General features: G+C 41.7%; 1 protein-coding gene across 2 annotated transcripts in view; it reads left to right on the top strand.

Annotated features, from left to right (window-relative positions):
* Window positions 1-22466, top strand: part of KCNK2 (potassium two pore domain channel subfamily K member 2) — a 153353-nt gene extending 130887 nt beyond the window's left edge. For both annotated transcript variants that reach the window (XM_089684812.1, XM_089684814.1), the window contains exon 7: window positions 14146-22466. In XM_089684812.1, coding sequence (XP_089540938.1) covers window positions 14146-14463 — 318 coding nt within the window. In that variant the 3' untranslated portion in view covers window positions 14464-22466. The remainder of the gene's footprint in view (window positions 1-14145) is intronic.
* The last annotated feature ends 2003 nt before the right edge of the window (window positions 22467-24469 follow it).

Genomic DNA, 24469 nt, shown 5'->3' with positions numbered 1-24469 from the left:
GCATGCAGGGAGACAGAGGCAGCCATGAGGATGGCTACAGGGACCAGCAGATGGATCCCAGGTTGAGACAGTCACTGTACCCAGGGGACCCTGGTGAGTTGTCACCTCCATTGTCCCCTACATCCAGCAGCCCAGCCAATTCTCAGCCACGACTGGATCATGACCTTGACCCCTCATATCAGGCCTTAAATATTCCGCCTCCACCACCTCATGCGTCCTTTCCTGACATAGATGCGTTCCCTGCATCAGATCAACTGCTGACAGAAATCTGCATGAAAAACATGCTCTCATCGCTACGGCAGACCCTGCACACAGATATTTCCACATCGCTCAACCAAATTACTTGCGCTATAAACCATCAAGAACGCAGAATACAACACATTGAAACAAGTATGGGAGATATAATAACGGCACATAACGATCTGATTGACGCTCATACGGATCACACCTCTGACATCGAACAAATCAATCTAAAATTAGCCGACCTAGAGGACAGATCACGCCGTAACAACATTAAATTTAGAGGGATACCTGAATCAGTTACCAATGAGACACTGCTCCCTTATTTACAACAATACATCAAAACCCTCATCCCATCGATCCCTGACTTAGAGCTTGCAATCGATCGGGCCCACAGACTACCCAAACCTACATTCCTACCAGCGGCCATTCCAAGAGACGTATTGGCACGTATACATTTTTACCATGTCAAAGAGAGAATCATGAAAGTGGCCAGAAACCCGCCACCACTTCCGCCAACGCATGCTAATCTTAGATTATACGCGGATCTCTCCAAAGCCACACTTCTCAATAGGAAAAAAATGATTTCCATTGCCAAGGCCCTAAGAAATCATAACATAGCCTACCAATGGGGTTTCCCTACAAAGCTAACAGTGCGGCACCAAGGTAGACTTTTCACAATCAAATCCCTTGAAGCAGGCCTAGATCTACTCAAAACATGGAATATCATACCCGTAGACGCACAGGGAACTGCTCTTCCTCCTGTTCAACATATGGAGGCGTCATAACTAACAACGGAAAACAAGATACACGAGGCAAAACTATACGGGAACTTGTCCCCAGAAACTCTTATTCAATATCGATCTACTGGCGATCGGCCAAAAATTGTTGAAACTCGATTTTTCAGTTTACACTTGGCCTGACCCCTTAGGCGGTCAAGATTTGTTCACACCCCCCAGTTTTGAAGTAGCTATGGAAGCTATTCGATTTCCTTGCATTTTTTGCAAGTTCTTTTTTAGTGTTTTATGTTTCCCTTCTCCCCCTCAAAAGTGGCACCATCACTTATCCACCCTCAATCTAAAAGCTAATTACTTTGACTTTACATGGAAAACTACATACAGCTTACCAATTGCACCCAATCTACACTGCAGTGATATAAATTTCAACTCCCGCAAACGGACACTCATGGAACTACACCTCTATCAAATAACAACCCATTTAATTACACACCTCAGGAACGGAATATTAAATGATTAACATCACATCCCTCAATGTACGAGGCCTTAATTCTCCCTTCAAGAGATCAATGCTCTCCAAAGAAATAAGGAAATCCCAAGCCGACATCATCTTCATACAAGAGACCCACTTAGTCACGGGAAAAATTCCAAAATTACAACTTCACCACTTCTCCCAAATATTTATGGCAACTGAAACCAAAAAGAAAAATGGAGTTCTCACCGCTATTAAAGACTCTATTTCACTTCGAACTATTTCGAGCATAGCCGACCCACATGGCCGATATCATATCTTAGTGTGTCAAATAAATGATTTGACATACACCCTAGTGAATGTTTATGGCCCAAATAGCAAACAACTGTCCTTTTTCCGCAAGCTTTACAAAACCATATCGCGCCATAAACAAGGCAGACTTATCATTGGAGGCGATCTCAATGTACTGGGTAATCCGCTCTTAGATTCATCTTCTACTAAAAAACCCACCAAACTTGACTTTAACCATTTCCTACACGATCACGATTTATATGATATCTGGAGATGTCAACATGGTACTGAGAGAGATTACACCTACTACTCCCCTCCTCACCTCTCATATTCGAGAATCGACAACTTCATCACTGACAAGTGGACGTTACAGCACGTGAGATCATCCAAAATCGGTACCATAACATAGTCAGATCACGCTCCAATCAGTATATCCTTGGAAGACGACCTACGCTCTGCAATTCCACCTATATGGAGATTGGACTCTTCGCTTCTGAAAAACCCAGAAAACCAGAAGCATATCCTAGACGCCCACAATCTCTTTTTCGACACGAACTCTACCCCAGATATCTCAATCACTACACTTTGGCTAACATACAAAGTATACATGAGAGGTATCCTCATACAATTGAAATCCCGCATAAATAGACAGAGATCCCAACAAATTGACCAATTACTGACCTCAATCCGTTTACATGAAACAATAAACAAACAGACCCCGAACCCTTCCACAGCCACGACCCTAAATTTAGAAAGAAACAAATTACGTACTATCTTACTCCACAATTATGATACTAATCTTCAAAAAACTAAAACCAAATTCTATGCTCTAGGAAATAAGGCAAACTCACTCCTTGCTAAAATTGTCAAACAAAAAAGAATCAAAGCTAAAATCTCCACAATCCAACACCCTAACACTCGCACCACATTAACTAATCCGCAAGATATAGCCAATGCTTTTGCAATATATTACCAAAATCTATACAATATAAAGGATGACTCAAATACAACCCAGCCAACAACTCTCTCCATTGGCGACTTCCTACAAAACATAAATCTCCCCTGCATTACCCCTCCCCAACTTGAATCGCTTTCGGTACCGATATCGCCACCAGAGATTAAGAAAGCCATAAACACTCTCCCCCTAAACATATCACCAGGGAACGACGGCTATACTAATGAATTTTACAAATCACTAGAACCCAATATTACTTCTCACCTATCTGCACTTTATAACCATGCCGCAACCAATGGGGAATTCCCCTCTGACATGCTACAGTCCATAATAACTACTATCCCAAAACCGGGCAAAGACCCCCAATTAATACAAAATTACAGACCGATCTCTTTACTCAATACGGACATAAAAATATACGCCAAAATAATTGCCCTAGGATTACTTCCATATTTACCCACACTAATCCATCCAGATCAAGTGGGATTTATACCTGGTAGACAGGCTCCTGACGCTACAAGACGAATTATCTCCCTACTACACCATCTTGAGACCAAAAAACAACCCTCCATCCTCCTATCACTAGATGCGGAAAAAGCATTTGACCGAATCCACTGGCAATTTATGAACCTTACTTTACAAAAATTTGGAATAACAGACTGGATGCTTTCAGCGATCCTATCTCTTTACTCCAAACCCACTGCCAGAGTACTGACCAATGGCACGCTCTCACAGCCTTTCTGCATATCAAACGGCACCAGACAAGGATGCCCTCTTTCCCCCATAATTTTTGCCTTACTTATTGAACCATTAGCAACCAATCTTAGAAGCGACCCAACCTTCATGGGAATTAAACTTCACCAACATGAACACAAACTTAGTCTCTTTGCAGACGATATTATCCTTATGATTACGAACCCCTATAATTCACTTCACTCAATACGTACACATATACGCAGATACGCAGATGTCTCATACTACAAACTTAATGAACCTAAATCATCTATACTAAACCTGCACACACCTATTGAAACCCAAGCCTTAATAGCCACAAATTTTCCCTTTACATGGGAAACACATAGCATACCCTATCTAGGGATCAAACTCACTGCAACTACTAACCAACTCTACACAACTAATTTCAAGCCTTTACTGGAAACCATCCCTCAAGAACTAAAGTGCTTACGCGCATCCACACTATCGACTCTAGGTAGAGTAGCAACTGTGAAAATGTGCATATTACCTAAAATACTATATATATTTCGGACGCTTCCTATACCAATCACACACACCTTTTTCGCTAAACTTCAATCTAGAATAAACAAATTCCTATGGAACTCTAGCAGACCCAGATGCTCTGCGAACCTATTACTACGCCCTCCCTCTAGGGGAGGAGCGGGTCTTCCTCACTTAAAATCATACTACCAAGCCGCTTTACTGGACCAGCTCTTCTTCTGGTGGCACCCTACCGATGAGAAGATTTGGACCAAAATGGAAATCTCCTTGAGCCTACCACACGCAATAACAGACATACTATTCATACCCAGAACAGCTCAACCTAAAACCTTGCAAACACACCCCTGCATACAGGCTTCTCTAAATGCTTGGTTTGATTTCTCGACCCGCGCTCAAGGAAACACAAGCAATGTGAAAAGCCCCACTCCCCTGACAGCCCTACACTTCCTCACTCCTCACCTAAACTTATCAACATGGAGAAGCCTCGGTATACTTCACATAAAAGATATTTACACGAATCACAAATTAGACTCCTTCTCTGTTATCCAGCGGAAATGTCGTCTTCCTGATAGGGAACAATCTACTTATATGCGCATAACCCACTCCATCAACAAAACAAAAATACCAATTGAAATAGAAATTCCTGCAACTACACAGAATTTCTATCAAAAGAAACAGTATCCTAAGAAAGGAATTTCGACCTTCTATTCACTCATTACCGAGACACAATTTACTACACATACTTCTTCCTTAATCAATTGGGAACAGAATCTTTGCCAAACAATAACCCCATACATTTGGGAAAAAACATTCGCCATCACCTTTAAAGCCTCCAAATGTAGTTCCCATTGGGAAACATATTTAAAAATACTACATCATTGGTATTTAACCCCAACTAAATTAGCCCTCTTTTACCCTCAACATACGAACACCTGCTGGAGACATTGCGGAGAAAAAGGAACACTTCTCCACATTCTTTGGGCATCTAAATCGCTCAAATCGTACTGGAACAAAGTATTCCAGATAATTTCCTTACTCACAGGAACTTTAGTAACTCCAAATCCCGCCTTAGCGCTTCTCCACATTGGAATAGACACATTCCCGATAAACGTACGCACCATTATCATCCACATCTTAGCAGCTGCAAAAACTAACATCACCAGACTATGGAGATCCATCACCGTCCCATCAGTGTCCCGCCTCATATCTGACCTTAACCTCCAATGTGCAATGGAAAGAAGAATAGCAATTTATAATTCCTCCTTCCACAAATTTACAAGCCACTGGTCGCGATGGTTAAACAATGCCAGATGCGTAATAACATGATTACTATCTGTAATGAGTACAATAATTCATACTAGTACTTCATTGGTGCTTTTCCTCTCCTCCCCCCTCTCCATGTTTTTTTTTACGCTCCTTCCCCCCCTCAACTTCATGTTCTCCCCATATTTACCCCTCCCTAGCTTTCTAGAACGGTTCACAACAGACCGAGCATACCTCTCATGTAAATAAATTAAGGATGCACAGGCTCCCCGGCCATTAGGTGGGGAACCTTCTCTTTTCTCTTAACTTTTCTTTTCATGTCTCATTTTTCCCAAATGTGAATCGAACAAGGTTGATCATTGCATTTTACTCTTTTTTTTCTTCTTTGTATGTTGAAATTTCAATAAAAATATTTGAATATAAAAAGTAGAACATGCTGCATTTTGTCTGCACAGAGCTGTACTGGAAGAAGGCACCAAAGCACACCAAAAACGCACTGGAACACACATGTCCCTATTTAAATTGAAGAAAAAGAGAGAGGAAAAAATTAACTGGAAAGCATTAAAAACGCACTGGAACGCGTCAAAAACCCACCGGAACGCACCAAAAACATGCATGCAAAAACGCATCCGGACTGCATTTCTATAGTTTCAACTGGCCCTTAGACCTCAATCAGACAGGGGCTGAGGCCTATACACAGTGAATGGACCATTTCACCCCTAGCCGACAGGTGCTGCATACAGGCAGCTCATTCATGTAATGCAGCAGCTGCTCGGCTGATTGTCCTAATGTGACGGGTGTGGGTGCAGGTGAGTGACCCCATAAACTGACAATCTCCTGGCAATCTCCTGTACCCCGCCGGACCAGCATGCTTGCTCCAGTCATGTCCAAAAGAAAAATAGTAGACTCTACACCAAATATTTGAGTTTTAGCGTTTGTTTTATTATGTTCTCCTGATACATCATTTTATGACTATTGACAGGTTAAAGCAGGATATACACTTTGGTATTTTGGGTTTTTTTTCATTCAACCAGTGGTTTGAACAACAAAAAAACTCAGATACCCACATCCATACATCCTGCTGCTCTATTGAATCCTGACAGAGGAGAATCTCCCCTATTCAGAATACATTGATCAGCGCTGCAGCCATTGGATACAAGTACTGCTTGAATGTTGCTTTTCCAGCAGGACCTTTTGACAGAAGCCAGCTTCTGTTGAACAGACAGTGGTACACATGTAGCAAAATTCAGCCAATTTCTGCTAAATCAGATGATTTTGGTCCATGTATACCCTGATTTTGTGAATGACATTGATTATCTTGTTACAATGGCATGTGAAAGTCAGTGGGATATATTAGGTGCTAAGTAAACATGTTGTCCCTGATGGTGATGTGTTGAAACCAGAAAAAATTGGACTTGCAGTTTATTGTGTATGGGGCTGGGGCTGCTGCAGACCGGTCGGGGTGTACATGCTGATCCATAGCAAAAAGCACCTACAATAGACACATGAGCATCAGAACTGGACCACGGAACAGTGGAAGAAGATGGCCTGGTCTGATGGATCACATTTTCTTTTACATCATGTGGATGGTCGGGGGCATGTGAGTCGCTTACCTGGGAAGAGATGGTACTAGGATGCAGTATGGGAAGAAGGCAAGCCGGCAGAGGCAGTGTGATACTTGGGGCAATGTTCTGCTGGGAAACCTTGCTCCTGCCACTCATGTAGATGTTACTTTGACATGTACCACCTATCTAAACATTGTTGGTGACCAAGTACACCCCTTCATGGAAGCAAAGTTCCCTGATGGCAGTGGCCTCTTTCAGCAGGATAATGTGCCCTGCCAAACTGCAAAAATGGTTCAAGAATGGTTTGAGGAACACATTCTCCAAATTCTCCAAATCTCAATCCAATTGAGCAGGGATTGTGGGATGTATGTGGAAAAACAAGTCTGATCCATGGAGGTTCACACTGCTGCAACCCCAAAGTTGTGTGACTTGCTTGGGACTTTTGTGATTTAACATTGCAGTCTATGGAATGCAAGTCACACCAAAGTCACAGAAAAGTAGTGCAGGAGCCTTTTTTTTGTTGCTGTGACTTGAGTTGCATTGATTAAGACGGCATCCATTGAAATCGATGTTTTGACTGGTAATGCGACTTTATGTGTCGCAAGTCACATGATAAATTGCATCAGTGTGAACAGGGGCTCAGATTCTGTGCACATCTAGGCGTTTTGTGTCGTGGGCAGAATCGCGTCAATCCCAAAATGCTCTGCAAAACTGACAAATCACACTATGCTTGTTCAGATAACATTCATTTTCAATGACATCTAAACATGGGTGCGATTTTGCCACGATTGTCGCACGATAAATTGTGCTGCAATCGCAGCAGATTGCATTGCTCTAAGCTGGTTGCCCAAAAGAAGCCCCTGCTCCTTTTCTGAGTGGCAAGCTTTGCGCGATGTGGTTTGCCATGACTGCAGTGCAATTTCTGGCAGAATCGCACCTGTGTTTAGGCGCCATTGAAAATGAAAGGCGCCTCAACAAGTATGGTGCGATTTGTCAGTTTTGAAGAGCGTTTTGGGTTCACGGACAGAATTGCCGAGATGTGGAACCTAAAACCACCAAAACGCACAGGTTAGGTTCACATGTTTTTTTCTCATTTGTATTTCAAATAAATCCAAAATTCTTGACACTTTATCTCTCTTACAGAGTGTTCCCTACTTAGTCCAGAACAATCAAAAGTTTTCGGAACCTTCCAAAATATCCTTGCACCAACGCAGGGGTGGACTGACAACTCATGGGGCCCCTGGGCAATAGGGGATCATGGGGCCCCTGTGTCTTTGCCCAAACTCAAAAAAGCCTATGAAAAAGGTACCAGGGGCATCTCATGGGGCCCCCTACTGACCCCGGGCCCTCTTGCAGTGCCTGAGTTTCCAAATGGTCAGTCCGCCCCTGCACCAACGTCACCTCTTCCGTTATGTTCACTCGTCATTACCAGTGAAGTTAATCATTTAAACAATCAGTTTAAAAGGCTAATTTCACACAGGCATTGGGTTTAAAAGCAGAGTTTAACCACTTGCCTTCCAGAGGATTTCCCCCCTTCCTGACCAGGCAATTTTTTGCGTTACAGTGCTGCATTATTTTGACTGACTATTGCGCGGTGATGCAACACAGCACCCACATGAAATTTACATTTTTTTTCCCCCAGGAATAGAGCTTTCTTTCAGTGGTATTTGATCGCCTGTACGATTTTTATTTTTTGTGCTATAAAAAAAAATACCGACAATTTTGAGAAAAAAATATATTTTTGACTTTTTGCTATTAAACATATCCAGTAAAAAAATTGTAAAAAATCAAATTTCATCATAAATGTAAGGCAAAATGTATTCTGTGACACGTCTTTGCTAAAGAAAACCCTAATACTTGTAAATGAATTGGTTTACGTGAAAGTTATAGTGTTTACAATTGGCGGCAAATATACTGGGATTTTTTTTTCCAGTACAGTGATCAGTGCTAATAAAAAGCACTGACACTGGTCACTCAGGCAATGATTCACGCAAAAATAGAAGCCACTATCCTAGATTCCATCCCTAAGTTCAAGAAGATTTGGAATCCCTGGGTAGAGCATTTCCTCCCATCCAATTTAGATGACTCCCTTCTCAATCTGTAATCTGCGTCTTTTGTTTTGATGGTATCATTCCTTAACCATACTGCGGTTTTCCCCCTTCCCCCCTGCCGTGCAGCCGTATGCCCCTTCCCATCCTTCCCCCCCCCCTCCCCATTTTGTTAGGCCTTAACTGCCATTTGATAGTCCTCTTTATTAGTGATGCCTGACCTTGTATTATTGGGTTTCTTACTGTGCAATTAATGTACACCTTCAATGACCCATACTTTTGCTTATTATTTTGTACTGTTCCATGTTAAAATAATAAAATTATTTGAACAAGAAAAAGCACTGACACTGTACTAATGGCACTGACAGGAAGGGGTTAACATGTGGGGAAATCAAAGGGTTAACTGTGTGCTGTTTTACATAGTGGGCTGTGTCTGTGTTTCACTGTAAGCACACTGCTTTGCATGGCTCTGCTATGCAGAGCCATGCAAAGCAGTGTGCAGGAGCTGACAGGAGAGAGAACTGTATTGTTTACATACAGTTCCCCCCCCTCCCATCGGAGATGCTCGGCAATCACCGGGCACCTTCAAGTGACCACCAGCTGGGACCCGGTGATTGACAGCCGAGGTCACAAATGGCGGAGCAGGTGGAGCGGAATGCAAAATCACTTATATATACACATGATTTTGCGCACCCGTGCCGCCCTGTAGCAGTACTTCAGCTATAGGGCGGACAGGAAGTGGTTAAAGTGGTTGTAAACCCAAATATTAAAAAAAATACTTATTGCCATAAATGAATACATTTTAATGTAAACATAAATACAGCTGTGAGTGTACCTCAGAAAAATGCTCCCTTAGCTTGTCTCAGCCTTTTAAAAACTGCTGGTCTGTGGGCGTGGCTTATAGAATAGTAGGCGGAGATGTGATGTCACACAATCCCTCAGTTATACATACCCTCCAGAATGTCCACAGCTATCTGCAGGGGCGGACTGACCATTTGGAAACTCGGGCACTGCCCCAGGGCCTGGGGTTAGTAGGGGGCCCCATGAGATGTCCCTGGTACCTTTTTCATAGGCTTTTTTGAGTTTGGGCAAGGACATAGGGGCCCCATGATCCCCTATTGCTCGGGGGCCCCATGAGTTGTCAGTCCGGCCCTGGCTATCTGACATCTCTATGCCTGCAAGCATGTCTGCATTCAGGGGAATACACAGGTGCAATGTGGGCCAGGAAACATTATCATGTAAAACTCTGTAAACAGCAATTCACAAGCTAAGTGCTGGGAATAGAGCAGGACAATAATCAAATGTCAGAAGATTTACCTAGATACTGTAACTACAGCATTACTGAAGTGATGCCGATCTATGTCATAAATCACTGCTACCGAGTTCTCCATCTTGTGAAGGCAGAGACCAGCAGGGAGAGGACACCCGCTCCCCCACCTCTTTGCAGTGCATCACATGGAGGCTCCTGCTCGTATTCAGCACAGTCTGTCACTCATAGGAGAAAGGGCATGGCAACACCATTTTTCTGCTTGTGTCAGATTTATTCTGTTCAGAAGAACAGGGGGGGTTTCTGGAGAAGGGGATTGCTTCAACATACCAAACTAAGCTCAAGTGCTTAGTAAAGGTAAAATCTATTCAACTGTTAATGAACCAATCACCTTCTAACCTCAGCTTGTTCAATTATGCTTTGGCAATAAAACCTGGAACCTGATTTTGCACTCTCCAGATTTAGTAAATAACTGTAGGGTTAGATTGATTTGTGGTTTTTAGATTTTTAGGGAGCTTCAAATAGAAGTGAATGGAGGCAGTTGCAAAGGGGTTTATTTTGGAGTGCAAAATCAGGCTCACTTCTGCATAGAAACCAATCACCTTCTAACCTCAGCTTGTTCAATTAAGCTTTGGCAATAAAACCTGGAACCTGATTTTGCACTCTCCAGTTTTAGTAAATAAACCTCATAATGTCAACAGTTGTTTTTTTCATTATCACAAAAAGTCCTCAAAGCAACATGAGCTATTTTCCATTTTTTTTCGGTAAAGCTGAACAAATGAAAAACATACATCGCCTAAATTATTCTATCTTTATGTATTGAAGAACGTATTTCCCTGTTTACCAGTATGTGTGTGTGTGGGGCAAATTAAATTTACCTAATGTAGTCCAATTTACCTTGATCAGATGGAATACTAAGTGCTTTTACTATTATGATGTCCAACGAGTGGAGTGAAATGATAGAAAGGGCTTTATAGGGAATTGATTTAATCTCTGTCTGCAGGGATCTAAGTTCAGAATTCATCTGAATACATCTGGTCTTCCGCAGAAAAACTCATCCGACCTCTCTGGTGTTTAGGTTTCACTAATTAATGTACGCTTTCCCAGAAACATTAATATGGAGCAAATCCTGGAAAGGAAAGTAGGTACTATGCTTTAGTGCGACTGTTCAGAATCTTTTCTTATACTAAAGCCCAACTCCAGCCATAAATGCGGTTTTACTGTTTGGATAGAGTGGAAAAGGACTAGGCCTTCTATCAGGTTTGTCCCTGTTAGGGAGCATTCCCTGCAGAGGCAGACTGACAACTCATGGGGCCCTCAGGCAATAGGGGATCATGGGGCCCCTGTGTCCTTGCCCAAACTCAAAAAAGCCTATGAAAAAGGTACCAGGGGCATCTCATGGGGCCCCCTATTGCCCCCAGGCACTCAGGCAGTGCCTGAGTTTCCAAATGGTCAGTCCGCCCCTGGTTCCCTGTGTGGTCACCTTGACAGGAAATGGGAAGACAGCAGTGAAAACTTAAAATGGAAGAAAAGCCTAACTATTACTATTCTTAAAAAAAACCCTCCTCCTACCTATTCTGCCAAACCTGTATAAAAAAGATCTGTGTTCTTACCTATTTTCAATCTGTTCCATTCCGGTCGCATGATCCTGCTACTCTTTGTAAGTGACGCTTCATTCTTGGAGCCATGACATCACCCATAGGCTCCCATGGCCATGCTGCTGTCGGCGCTCCCTCCTCTCCCCTGCAGCAGCTGCTCACTAAAATGGGGAGCCACAGCTGAGGGATCACTGACCTGACCAGAGTGAATTAACCACTTCAAGTCCAGCCCATGTACATAAACGGCCAGATGGGAGCAGTGCAGGAGCAGGTTGCCGTTCATAAACGGCGCCCACTTTTACAGCCTGTGCATGCTCCCTGGTAGCACACAGCACCGCAATCCGGTGCCAACTGTGTCCGGACCTCTGTGCTAGGTCCCGATCATGTGATCAATGATTGGCCAACCAGTGATCACATGAATAGTAGTAAACAAGATGTAATTTACTGACATCATTGCTTACTACTAGTGAAATCTGTGAATAATAAAAAAACAAACAAACATTATATATATATATATATATATATATATATATATATGAAAAAAAAGTTGGAAAATTACAATTTATGGTTATAAACTAATTTGGGTTTTGTTTTTTAAATTTTTGACAAGATTTATGAAGAGAGATTATTTATTTGCAAAATGTTATAAAAAAAACACTTTTTTCAAAATTTTTGGACATTTTCATTTATATAGCAAAAAAAATTTAAATCCCAGTGGTGAATAAATACCACCAAAATAAAGTTTTAGCTGTCTAAAAAAAATGCTAAAAAATTCATATGGGTACAGTGTTGTATGACCGCGTAATTGTCATTCAAAGTGTGATAGCGCTGAAAGCTGAAAATTGGCTTGGACAGGAAGGGGGTAAATGTGTCCAGACTTGAAGTGGTTAAAAATAGGTAAGTACACAGATAATATTTTTAAAATTTCTATATATAATTCCCCTATGAATATTGAAAAATGGCAAAGGATAACAGGTTGCACAGGGCTGTTCCAACTGTGCCACATCCCTTAGTACACATATTTTTTGCTCTCCATAGCTAGAAAGACCTGATCTTTTCTTATTATGCCTTGTTTTATACTGTACCTCGTGTAGACAACAGATTGTTACTCTAATTGCTCAGATTTTTTCTGGTTATGTTATCCAAATCCTGTAATCGTTCCTAAATAAAGAATTTAAAAAAAGAAAATTAAAAATTTAAAAAAAAAGGTAAGTAATTTTTAAGAATAGTTATAGCCAAAATGATAAGCTTGCATAAATTCTCTACTGCTCCAGGAATATAATTTTCTGTCCTTTGCTCCTTGCCATTCAGGACAGCAATAGGAGCTCCTGCGTTTCAATGCATTGCAGATATTCAGTGAGGCATTAAAAAAAAAAATAAGGTTATTTAACAACGCCACCATCTCTCCCACCCCACACGCCAAAGTCCTGGGTGTCACCCTGGACTCCGACCTCTCCTTCCTACCCCACATCCAACTGCTATCTAGATCTTGCAGGCTCCACCTCCGCAACATCTCCAAGATACGCACATTCCTCACCCAGACACCACCAAACAACTCATACACCCCCTCATCATCTCACGCCTGGACTATTGCAATTTCCTTCTCACCGGCCTTCCCAAACGAACGCTATCCCCACTCCAGTCGATCCTAAACTCAGCGGCCAGACTCATCCACTTCACCAAGCGCTCCACATCTGCCTCCCCCCTCTGCCACTCCCTTCACTGGCTCCCGATTGCCCAACGCATCAAGTTCAAGCTGCTAACCCTGACCTACAAAGCCATTCACAATGCCGTCCTGAACTACATAACTGACCTGATACCCAGATACTCCGCTCCTCACAGGACCTCCTGCTCTCTAGCTCCCTGGTCTCCTCCTCCCACGCCCGATTGCAGGACTTCTCTAGGACTTCCCCCATCCTCTGGAACTCCATACCCCAATCCATCAGAATGTCACCTACCCTCCTCACCTTCAGGCGCACCCTGAAAACCCTCCTCTTCAGGGAAGCCTACCCCAACCTCTCCTAACACCCGACCTCACCTCACAACCCACCTCCTTCATTCCACCCACCATTCCATCCCCCACAGCCATCTCCTCCTGTGCCACCCTCCCCTCCCTCCTAGATTGTAAGCTCGAAAGAGCAGGGCCCTCGAACCCCACGTGTAGTGTACTGTTACTGTCTTGTCTCATGTTATGTCCCCCTGCTACTGTACAGCGCTGAGCATACCCTTTGGCGCTATATAAATACTGTATAATATTAATAAGGTTGTGTCAAGTGTGCCTGAGCCCCTAGTGTTCAATAAGATTTCAGTTTACTCTATTCAGTTGCAGTAAATGATTGACTCACATTGGTTAATATGGCTTACTACACATTGCATATCATCACTATGCTTTCCTGCATGGAATGATATTCAAAATGTTCTGTTGATTGCACATTGCCTGACCTTCCTATGTTCTCCATTTTTGTACCTGCAGGTTGGGGAATTCAGGGCGCATGCTGCCGAATGGACAGCCAATGTCACAGCTGAGTTCAAAGAGACCCGAAGACGCTTGAGTGTGGAGATCTATGACAAGTTTCAACGGGCTACCTCCATTAAACGCAAACTATCAGCGGAGCTAGGGATGAGCCCCAGCCAGGAGATGACCCCATGCAAGAGAACCTTGTCCGTGAACCACCTGAGCAGTGAAAAAGAGATCCTGTCGTCTATGAGTAAATGCGACAGTATCTACCTGAATGGCCTGACTCCACACTGTGCTGCTGAGGAGATTGCCGTGATTGAAAACTTTAAGTAGCACCCTTGCACCAACTCCATCTACAAATGCTACATTCGCCATAGATAAGACTACCAGCATTTCTGCATGAGCTCGGAATCAATGTAGACAGAAAATATACTGTTAAACACATAGTTCATAATGGCTACTACGTTCAACAACGTCTAATGCCTTTCTATGCCCAGACTATTTTTTTTTTTCTAATGTGCCATAAAAACCTGCAACATTACGGAAATATAATCTTCATAATTTTGGTAAACCTGTTAATGTTGGAGATCAGCCTGGCGAAAGAATGGATTGTTTTACGGACTACATTTTTGTAACTGGAAAAATCATTAAGATACTGTACAGGCTTTAACCTAAGATACTTCATATCAGTGCCTTATAACGTATAGAAACACAACCTCCATAGCTGTTTTTTCTCTTTTTTTTTTTTAATTAAAGGGGATTTGTCAGGATGGCATTTACCTGGAGCAGCAAAAGCTCCTATTTGGCGTTTGGAGGTACAGTTGCCCAATTACTGGAAGTAGTGCTGCATCCGGGGAAAAACTCACCACCACACCATAATGCAAAGTCTAGAACTGGCACTGCTCCCGGGAGTTGGGCAGTGAGAGGTAAAAGCCATCCTGACAGGTGCCCTTTAAACTGGGGAATGTATTTTATTGGCTTATTCTTGTTGCTTTGATGAATAACTACAGCAGTGCCTCAATGCACTAGGCAGGAAAGGATAGGATGGCACAGGAATTTAAAGGATAAATCCACCCAGCAGTTACACAGAAGAGTTCTAAAATAAAGCAGGCTGAAGGGTAATACTTTAGACATATTTCCAAAAACAATATGTACTTAAATCAATCCCTTATTTAGCAATACAGAGGAATCATAATTTCATCATTCCCTTTAAATCAATCGTCAATATGTTACTTGTGTGGCTGCTGTTTTCAGTTAGCAGACTGGAGGCAGACCATGAATATACAATATTCCCAACAGAGAGTGGTATTTTATGGCTGTTCCCACATTGTGTAATACTGGATATTAGCAACAGGTGGCACTGTAGATGAATTCTGAAAATTAGCTCTAGAGGTCCAGTTCACCTATGTAATGAGAGGACCCCTAAATATTAGCAGAACCGTGCCCGAGATACAGAAATCCAAATACATATTAATAAGAAGTAGTAAATAAGTCTTCAGAGACCTCTTTAGCTTAGGACACAGTGAAGCAATTCATCCTCAAATTTACAAAAGATTTGATCCCCATTCACACATTGCTGTGCTTTGTGCATAAAGCAGCCCATTTATTTCAATGGGCTGCTCAGCATGTGGCAGATAAGCTCATTCACCTTTTTAAACGTTGTGTGTTTGGCCATGTTTGCCGTGCTTTTTTCATATGCAAAACTGTGCAACTCGTTCACCACACTTGGGTTGCCATTAACAATAAATGCTACCACAAGCAAAACACTTGTTTTTTTTATGCACTTTTTAAATGCATGCAAAATCGCACAATTTTGTGTGCTACACAAGTATGAAGCAGGCCAACAAAGTAGTTCAAACTGAGTCTCAGTGCACTGCTCCCTCTCCTGTTTCTGTGTACCTGCTCTGTGTTTATGTTAAAACTTTATAATAGAAAAGGTGTTGGACTGCCAAATCATGTCTGGCAGGGAAAAGGTGATCTGTTGAGAGAAAGTAAAACAGAAACGTTTTGAGGATGAATTACTCCATAGTGACCGCAGCTACAGAGGTTGATGGGGGTTAGTTTTAAAGCTTAATTACAGCTTGTTGAGAATATGGCGATATTTGAATGTCTATAGCCTAGTCAAACTGCTATTTTAAAGTGCACATATGCTAAGTAAAAAATCAATTTGACAATTTGCATCAAATATGCAGGTACCATAAAACACTTGTACTTACCATGACTACTATAAAGGGATCCAGAGAAGAGTTGCAGAGTGTCATGTTTCATATGTCAATGTTTCATATCCAGCCAAAAGTCACTGCAAAAAATGTCAAAATAAGTCTGTATATGCATTTTGTCCCTGGACCTGAATACCCTCTGATATCACTGTAGTTAGGATCTGTGCTGATGGGACTTTGCTTGCTTTCAAGGTGTTGCATTCTCATACAAACATACATATCATACAATCCTATAGGAATGCAAAACCTGTTTGAAACAGGAAAATGGAGGATGCAGGTTAAATGCACCTAGGAATGAAATAAAATTGAACGTTAAGTTTAAATCAGCTTAATACATTCCCGGTGTTTCAAAACCAAAGGTGTGTTTTTGTTCTGTTCTTTAGAAAAACAGCAACAGCGTAAGTAGAAAAACCTGTCCCCTGCCAGCATGCTGCAGAGTGCTGTGCAGGCAGTGGTCTCTATGCCAAAATGCCTCCCGCTGAGTCACAGCTAGAGGTGGCCAATTAGCATGAAACATGAACATGCTGATTGGAGAGCACTAGCTCTAAGTCAATAGAGGGCAGGTTGGACCCCTGCAGAGAGACCACTGCTTTACCACAGAAAGCAGGGGTCCTTTGTTGCTTGCTGGCTGAGGAGAGGCTTTTCTACTCAGACTGTGACAGATTTCTAAAGAAAACAGACTGGAAGACTTTACACACTTTTTATTTTGATGGACCTGGAATGTATTTAGCCAAACTAAAAGTTCAATTAGGCTTTAATATTACTCTGCCACTTTGCAAATTCAGATAGTACCCCCATCCCCCCATCTATTCATGATTAAACTAAAAGTTCAGTTGGTTTTTAAGTTATACTGCAAGACTAGGCTGAAGCTTAATAAGCCTGTAACATATAATTCAGTATACAATATGCTCACCAAGTGAGCCCTTATACATTTTTGCTCTCTAGGAGCTGATCCTGGGCATCACAGCCTAGCCTGACAATTGTATTACAAGAATGCTCACACTCCAATTAGTAAAGTCCTTAGAAACATTTACTGAGCTAAACAAAGACAAGCAGCGGCAGTCAGAAGAGCAGAGAAGGGACGCATTTCACACTTGTGCTTAATTGAGATAAAAAACCCAACTTGATGAATAAGTGCCATGTGTGCGAAACGCGTCAGTTTCTTGACTGCTCTTCCCAGTGCTGTGAACCTTATTTTCTGCACACAAACTTTTGAATGTGTTCATGACATTAATGCATCATAAAAATACTCAGCTTTCTCTCTTAAGTTCCTTTCTTGGTGCTCTGTAGAATTCATCAGGCAGATAATATTAATTTGTAGTGGATATCACATAGTAGGAGAGAGGACCAAGCCTCTGTGATACCATTTAGGAATACAGTGCTGTCATCTCACAAACCCTAGCTTGCTGATGGGACAGTGAGAGAGCAGAAGCAGACTGATAGGGTCTGCTCAGACCTTACAGCACACCTGATTGGCTCCCAGTCCTATTCCTTCCTCTCCCAGTTTGAGTGTGGCTGTAATTGGACTCATAGTGATCCCTTAACACCTACCTAACCTTAACATTTAACCCAACCTTAAAGCAACACTCAACCTCCCCCCAAACCACCTAACTCATAAAAGCTAAGCCTAACTTTACTCTAACATCTGAAATGAGCCCCTAATACATTTAAACCTGTTCTGTATACTCATCTCATCCTGCGCCAGGAACTTATCTACACAAACAGCATGAAGGTTCTGTGCTGAAACCACACAGGGATCCTGAGGAAGGAGTATGAAAAAGAATGGGGTTAATGACCAGCCATGTGCAGCAGTAAATTTGGCTACACACAGAAATAATTCTAGCATTTTCAGTCACTTTCAAGCAGCTTTTAATCACAAAACTAATCCTATGGATCAACACAACCTACCACCATCCTTGCCATATGGATAAAAATGAATATACTGTTATTGGTAGGTGCCGTGTTCCATTTGATTTTCTGGATCAATGTGCTCTGGAGATGGAATGTTGACAAACAAATTTTTTGGGTGAAGACATACAGAGATGACAGTGAGTCATAGTTGGCCCAGAGGTTCAGAAACTGATAGAATGATGTCTGTGGGATTGCCAAGTTGCCATCCACAACACCTATATTAAACTAGCTCTGGTTGGCAGCTTTGGTCTTGAAGAGCACTTTAGAACCCCCATGAATGAGTCAATTTCTGACTTTCACATAGTTAGAGAATAGACATGCCTTGCACAAGACAGTTCCCATAGGATGATCAGACATGGCACATTGGAGTTGTATTACTAAAACTGTAGAGTGCAAAATCTGGGACAGCAGTGAATGGTAGCCAATCAGGTTCTAACTTCAGCTTGTTCAATTAAGCTTTGCCAAAAAAAACCTGGAAGCCGATTGGTTTCTATGCAGAGCTGCACCAGATTTTGCACGCTGAAGTTTTAGTAAATAAACCCCATTTATTTTTTTTTAGGTTGGTGGCAAATCTATTTACAACAAAGAAACCAGCAGTATATCACATTTGAAGGACTACCTGAGCTTCTGAAGACCATGTTCAAGTAATTATGATAATTACTGAGAGTTTATGGTGCCTGCATTTATTGGTACAGGTTTGCTTTAATACACAAAGGGGATAACAAAAAAAAAAGACTGGGACTTCTAGTTTTCCTGGAGTTCCATACCACAGGTCCATCAAAATGAAGGTTTGTGGTCATCAGTTGAACAACTTACCGACTCTCTACTTGTTGGGATGGCATATTTTTCCCCATTTATAGCTCACAGTGTCAGAATACTTTATATTCACAAAAAGGTACGAAAAGGTTTTCCCTTTAGGAGGAGAACTAGAAGTGTGAACTTTAAGTAATGTGAACCTCATTTGACCAAATCCATGTTGCTAGTTATAGATGATAGTGCAAATTTTAATCAGGTTCCTTTTCACCCAAACCTCATTCAGCTTCTGCTCTGCTGAGCCAGATATTCAAATAATGACTTTTTAAAGATCCCACATAACAAGGCACAGACATGCCAATAGGTTGCTGTGACCACAGTCAATGCATTACAAGATGGGAATGGGAAGGTGTGTATAACCTCCAAAATACAAGAGTGAAAACACTTCAGTGGAGCTCTGGGCATCATTTTGGTGACAGAAGATGAATGAAAAAGTACTTTCTGACAGTCACTGTTAGGTAGCACTACTGCTTTAGTCAAATGAGATTACAGGTTTGCTTTAGCACAATAACTGCCACTTCAAAGCATTGGGTGTATTTGTCCTTTAAAATTTACAGTACTCAGAGCTTTATAGAGGCCCTATCACCTACTCACTGTGGATGTTCAACCAATCAGCTGTTTAGAAATATTGTCATTCAACACAAGGCACAAACATTCAACAAGGCAGTTCAGATGGCGATGATCACCTTGCAGCAACCCAGGCAATCAATCCAATTTCAGTTTACCAAAGTCAGTGAGTCTGTGTAATTTGACGTGTTGTTATGGGTTGCCTATGCCTTACTCCTCATTGTTGCCATCCATCTGTGGTGACCATGTACCTATAAAATGGTTGGCACCGATTTATGTAGGTGACATATCTATATTACGGCACTGACCTATTAATCACCATAGTTCAAGAATTATCCATGGTATTGATGTTTTATAGTGGAAATGGTGGAGCTATCCCTTGCAGTCAGCTTAAGGTTTCAGAAACATGGATTAGGATAGTTTGTGAAAAAGGAAGGAAATTCGCTGTGACCTACCAAAAATGCGTTTTTAGATCATAAATGCTACAACATTAAAAAATAGACATTCCATATAAATCAACTTTTGTAAATCATAAGGGTATTAAGGAGATTTTTATTGAGAATATACAACGTACAAGGTGAAAACACAGCGATTGAATTTTAGGATTGTTCTCTTTTAATGCTATTCTATAATGGTCAGGGGTGTGCCTTTCCCTGAGGCAACATAATGATACATAATCTATTCTCCAGCGGCATTCTGTAGAAGTATGACGAATGGAGATTCCCATCCTGCCTCTGGCTGCTGCCTCTTGCTGCTATATGCACTGAAAAGTCAGAGTAGGGATTGTCAATTCATGGCATAGGATTGCCACCTTTTGCCACTGACAAAACCAAATATCAGCCGGAAGCAGTGAATAGAAATGATGGCACCAGAGTTGGCATTGCTTATTTCATAATGTTACCAGTGTCTGAAGGATGACCCAGATCTTTCTCTTCTTCCCCTACCTTTTTTAATATGAAAAGCTGCTACATCAATTTGTAACTATCTTTTAATTTGTGAAGATTTTCCAGTATTTTGGAAGCATGATGATCACCTCCATGACTAATAATGTACTATGTATTCATACTTGTTGCTCCTATGTCTTTAAGATCCATCATTTTATTCTAAGGCTTTTGTTTTTAGATCTTGGAAGAATTTGCTGTCACTTACAATATTGTTCTGAGATGCTGAATGACAGTTTAGCCTCTATACCTAAAGCTCTCAACATCTATTCTTGCCACTCTGCTATGCTAAAGTGGATCTTCACTCTCCCTCCCCACCCTTTTTTTTTTAACCCCTACTCACCTAGTTGCAGGTCCTTCATATTTAAGGTACTCATACACACAGTGCATCCAGCGTTGTCCTGCTGAGATACACTTCTTTTCTGACACCCCCCACGGTCTCACTCCACCATCTTCTTATGTGACATCATGAGTAAGCTGCCGGCTCTTCCCGGTTGAGCCGCCGGCTCTTCCCGGTTAAGCCGGAGGCTTCCCCATTATGTGCAGCCTGGCTATGCCCCCTCCTCCTTTCCAAATGAAGGACTATGCTTCCTGGGATATGTGATGTACATATCCCAGGAGGTAGAGCGGGCAAAGTGCACATCATTTGCCTAGCCAAATGATGGGCACAGGTGGGGGGTTACTAGAACTTTCTTAAAAAAAAAAAAAATTATATATATATATATATATATATATATATAAAATGAAAAAAAAGAATGGCCAATTTGTGCAACGTAGGGGTGGAATGCAGGCAACATGTCATGGAGGGTGAAGATCCGCTTTAATGGTTTAATGATATAGAGGTACACAGTTCTAAAGGAAGTCTTAGGGTGAATCTGTGTATTGCCCATGCAGCACAAAGCAGCAGGAAAACTTTAAAACCCTCCCTTCCGTGCAGCACATTTTATCTTTCGTTCACTCCCTGCTCCAGCCGACTTAACATAAGGCCTCTACATGTGACAGCACTGGACAAAAACCAAGTACCATATATCTGACATCCAAACAGGTGGCAACCCAAGATGGCAGTTAGGGATTCACAGTGCTAAATTCTTTGGTACTAAGTGCCATTGCCTTAGCTACCATTATATCATCCCATGTTACCATAATAGGGCCCCAGGTGTGGGCTACATCTATGCTGCTTATCAATAACTTCTAGATGTGTAAACAGAGTTGTTCCTAATATTAGGCAAGGTGAGAATCTTATCTCAAACAGAGTTGGCTAAATTTGTCTTGGTAATAGAGTGGTACCATATTAGCTGACCCTAAGCTGCTATTGGTTCACACCTAAGGGTCACGTTGCATAGGAATGAAAAGGAGCCCAGTGGTGAGGGCACTGGGACTGCAGCAGGTGTGCCACAGAGTAGCACATGAACACCTTTGAATTACAACAGTATTTGCATGAATGATATAGCTAGTAGATCTCCAGCTGTTGTAGAGTCAGAAAGACCTGCTGGAAAACAGCAGCAATAACTTGTTAGAGCCTGACATCCTTTTAGCGGTTTGGGCTGTAGCATTCAGAATTAGCAATATCTATTGGACAAAACACTGTTAATCTGTTTGATCGTTTTTTCCTTTTGCCTATAAAAGGAGAACCGTATTTGTGATGACCACCTAGGAGGGCAGAGAAGTTTCAAAGTATTAGACTAAAGAGAGAACAGCAAGGAAAGTATGCTTATAGTGACTTAGCTGCCATGATTTTAGGACAGACTGGTGTGTGCAACTGGGACTGGATATTTAGAATTTTAGAAATAAGAGTGGACATTAATGCTTTCATGGAAAATGGAACCGTTCTAGAAGAGTTTTAAGGATATTAATTTTATTAAATTATATTTTACAAAACACACGATTTATGCTTGCTGGATTTTTTATTGCAAAAAAAAAAGTTAAATATCTTCCGAAAGTAATTTGGGAATGGACAAAATTGTCTAGTTATGGTCTAGTGATGATCCCCTTCATGTTTGGATTTCCAATAAAAGATGGGTCTATGCGAAAACAGGATACCTTTACAAGATACAGTACCTCCAATTTAGGCTGCAATTGCCTAGTTGATTGCCAGCTATATACTGGTTCTAGTGCAGAGAAGATAAACCTATTCAGCATCTATTATTATTACAGGTACTTATATAGTGCCACCAATTTACGTATATATTGTACATTTACTTCAGTCCCTAACCTTCAAGGGGCTTACAATCTAAAGTCCCTAACTTACATTCATACATACACATACTAGGGCCAATTTAGACAGGATACAATTAACCTACCAGCATGTCTTTGGAGTGTGGGAAGAAACCAGAGTACTCGGAGGAAACCCACGCAGGCACAGGGAGAACATGCAAACTCCAGGGAGGTGGTGCCGTGGTTGGCAGGTGGAAGTGCTAACCATTTAGCCACTGTGCTGCCCTACAGATTGTCTTAGGAAAGATCCTCTTTACAGAGATACTGTAAACATTTCTCTTTATTGTATGTCTTTCTAAAGGTCCCCCCACCCTTCTTGAACTCCTGATACTTACCCTAACAGGGTTCCTTATGGCACTCCTGTCTCTTTTGCATTCGGTGACATTACCCAGTATTTTGGAGTATGGAGGAGCATGTGAGCTTCTCCCATGTGACAGTACTCAGATCTATCAATGCAATGCTAGGTCTGAGTACTGTCAACTGACTAGGGAAAAGACATCTGTTTAGCATATGACACCAGCCAACACTTGGGATGTTAGTACCAGCTGCAATGGAGCCAGGACAGGAGAGATGATGGAATGGTGGTAAGTATCATATGTCTGAGAAGGGCCATTTATAAAAACATTGTCACTTTGCCCTGAATAGGAATATTACGTAGTCAAAACCAGACATAGGTCCCAAACCTTCCACATGCTATCCAAAGCTAAAAGAAAATACATTTTTTCTGGGTTTACACTTTAACAGAATATGGAAAAAAAACATGTAACCCTTGCCCCACTCAATTCAGGATTTTCAGAGGAAGGCAAAATAAAAAGTGACCAAAGAACGCCCTTACAAAAGTGTGGTCCAATTTGCTTCAACAGTGTAAAACAAATTCCTTTGCGATCCTCAAAGGCAATCAGATAACTCCCTGGACCATCGATACACAATGGTATTTCTTTGAAATACTATTAGTTATTTATCATTTTTTTTTGGTGGGGCAGTGCATTGCTAGTGTCCCAACCCTTAATTCCCATGTTAAAATAAAAGCAGACATACCATAGTAAGAAATGCTTAGCCAAAAAATGAATGATGCAATGATAAATAGAAAGCATACACAAAACAGTGTAAGAATACAGACTGCAGCTCCTTTTAACATTGAGTGTACAGAGTGCAGTGGTCAGAAGAATTTAACAGTGTCCCTAACATCAGTTCTAGAACTGGAGTCACTGGGGTAAAAAAACATAGTTGCCAACATTTGAATTAAATAGGTGTGACACCTTTGAGGGATTGAGATGAAAAATGTGGCATGTTGCTATCCACCATGCACTCGTGGGCCATCCACCATGCACTTGTGGGCACAGCTAAAAATTGAGCATGGTTAATGAAATGGGTGTTGCTTTACAGTGTATGGTTGTAGTGTGCCATCTTTCTTTCCTTGCTTTGCTATGGTCCTGAGGGTTACACTGAGGAGATTGCTGAGATTTAACCACTTCCCCGCCACCCTATAGTAGAAGTACTGCTACAGGGCGGCAGAGCTGTGCAATATCATATTTATACATGATTTGCATTTCTGGGTAGGGGGCACATGAGCTGCACTGCTATTGGTGGCTAGGGATGTCAATCACTGGGTCCCAGCTGGAAATTCTCTGCCCAGCAGAGAAATACAAAGCAGAACGTCTCCGTAGTAAAACA

This window comes from Staurois parvus, unplaced genomic scaffold (assembly GCF_062004578.1).
Source record: "Staurois parvus isolate SC_StPar_1 unplaced genomic scaffold, SC_StPar_1.0 ptg000357l, whole genome shotgun sequence".
In the NCBI taxonomy this organism is placed as follows: domain Eukaryota; kingdom Metazoa; phylum Chordata; class Amphibia; order Anura; family Ranidae; genus Staurois; species Staurois parvus.
The sequence above is the reverse complement of the archived record's forward strand: the minus strand, read 5'-3'. Positions and strand labels throughout refer to the sequence as shown.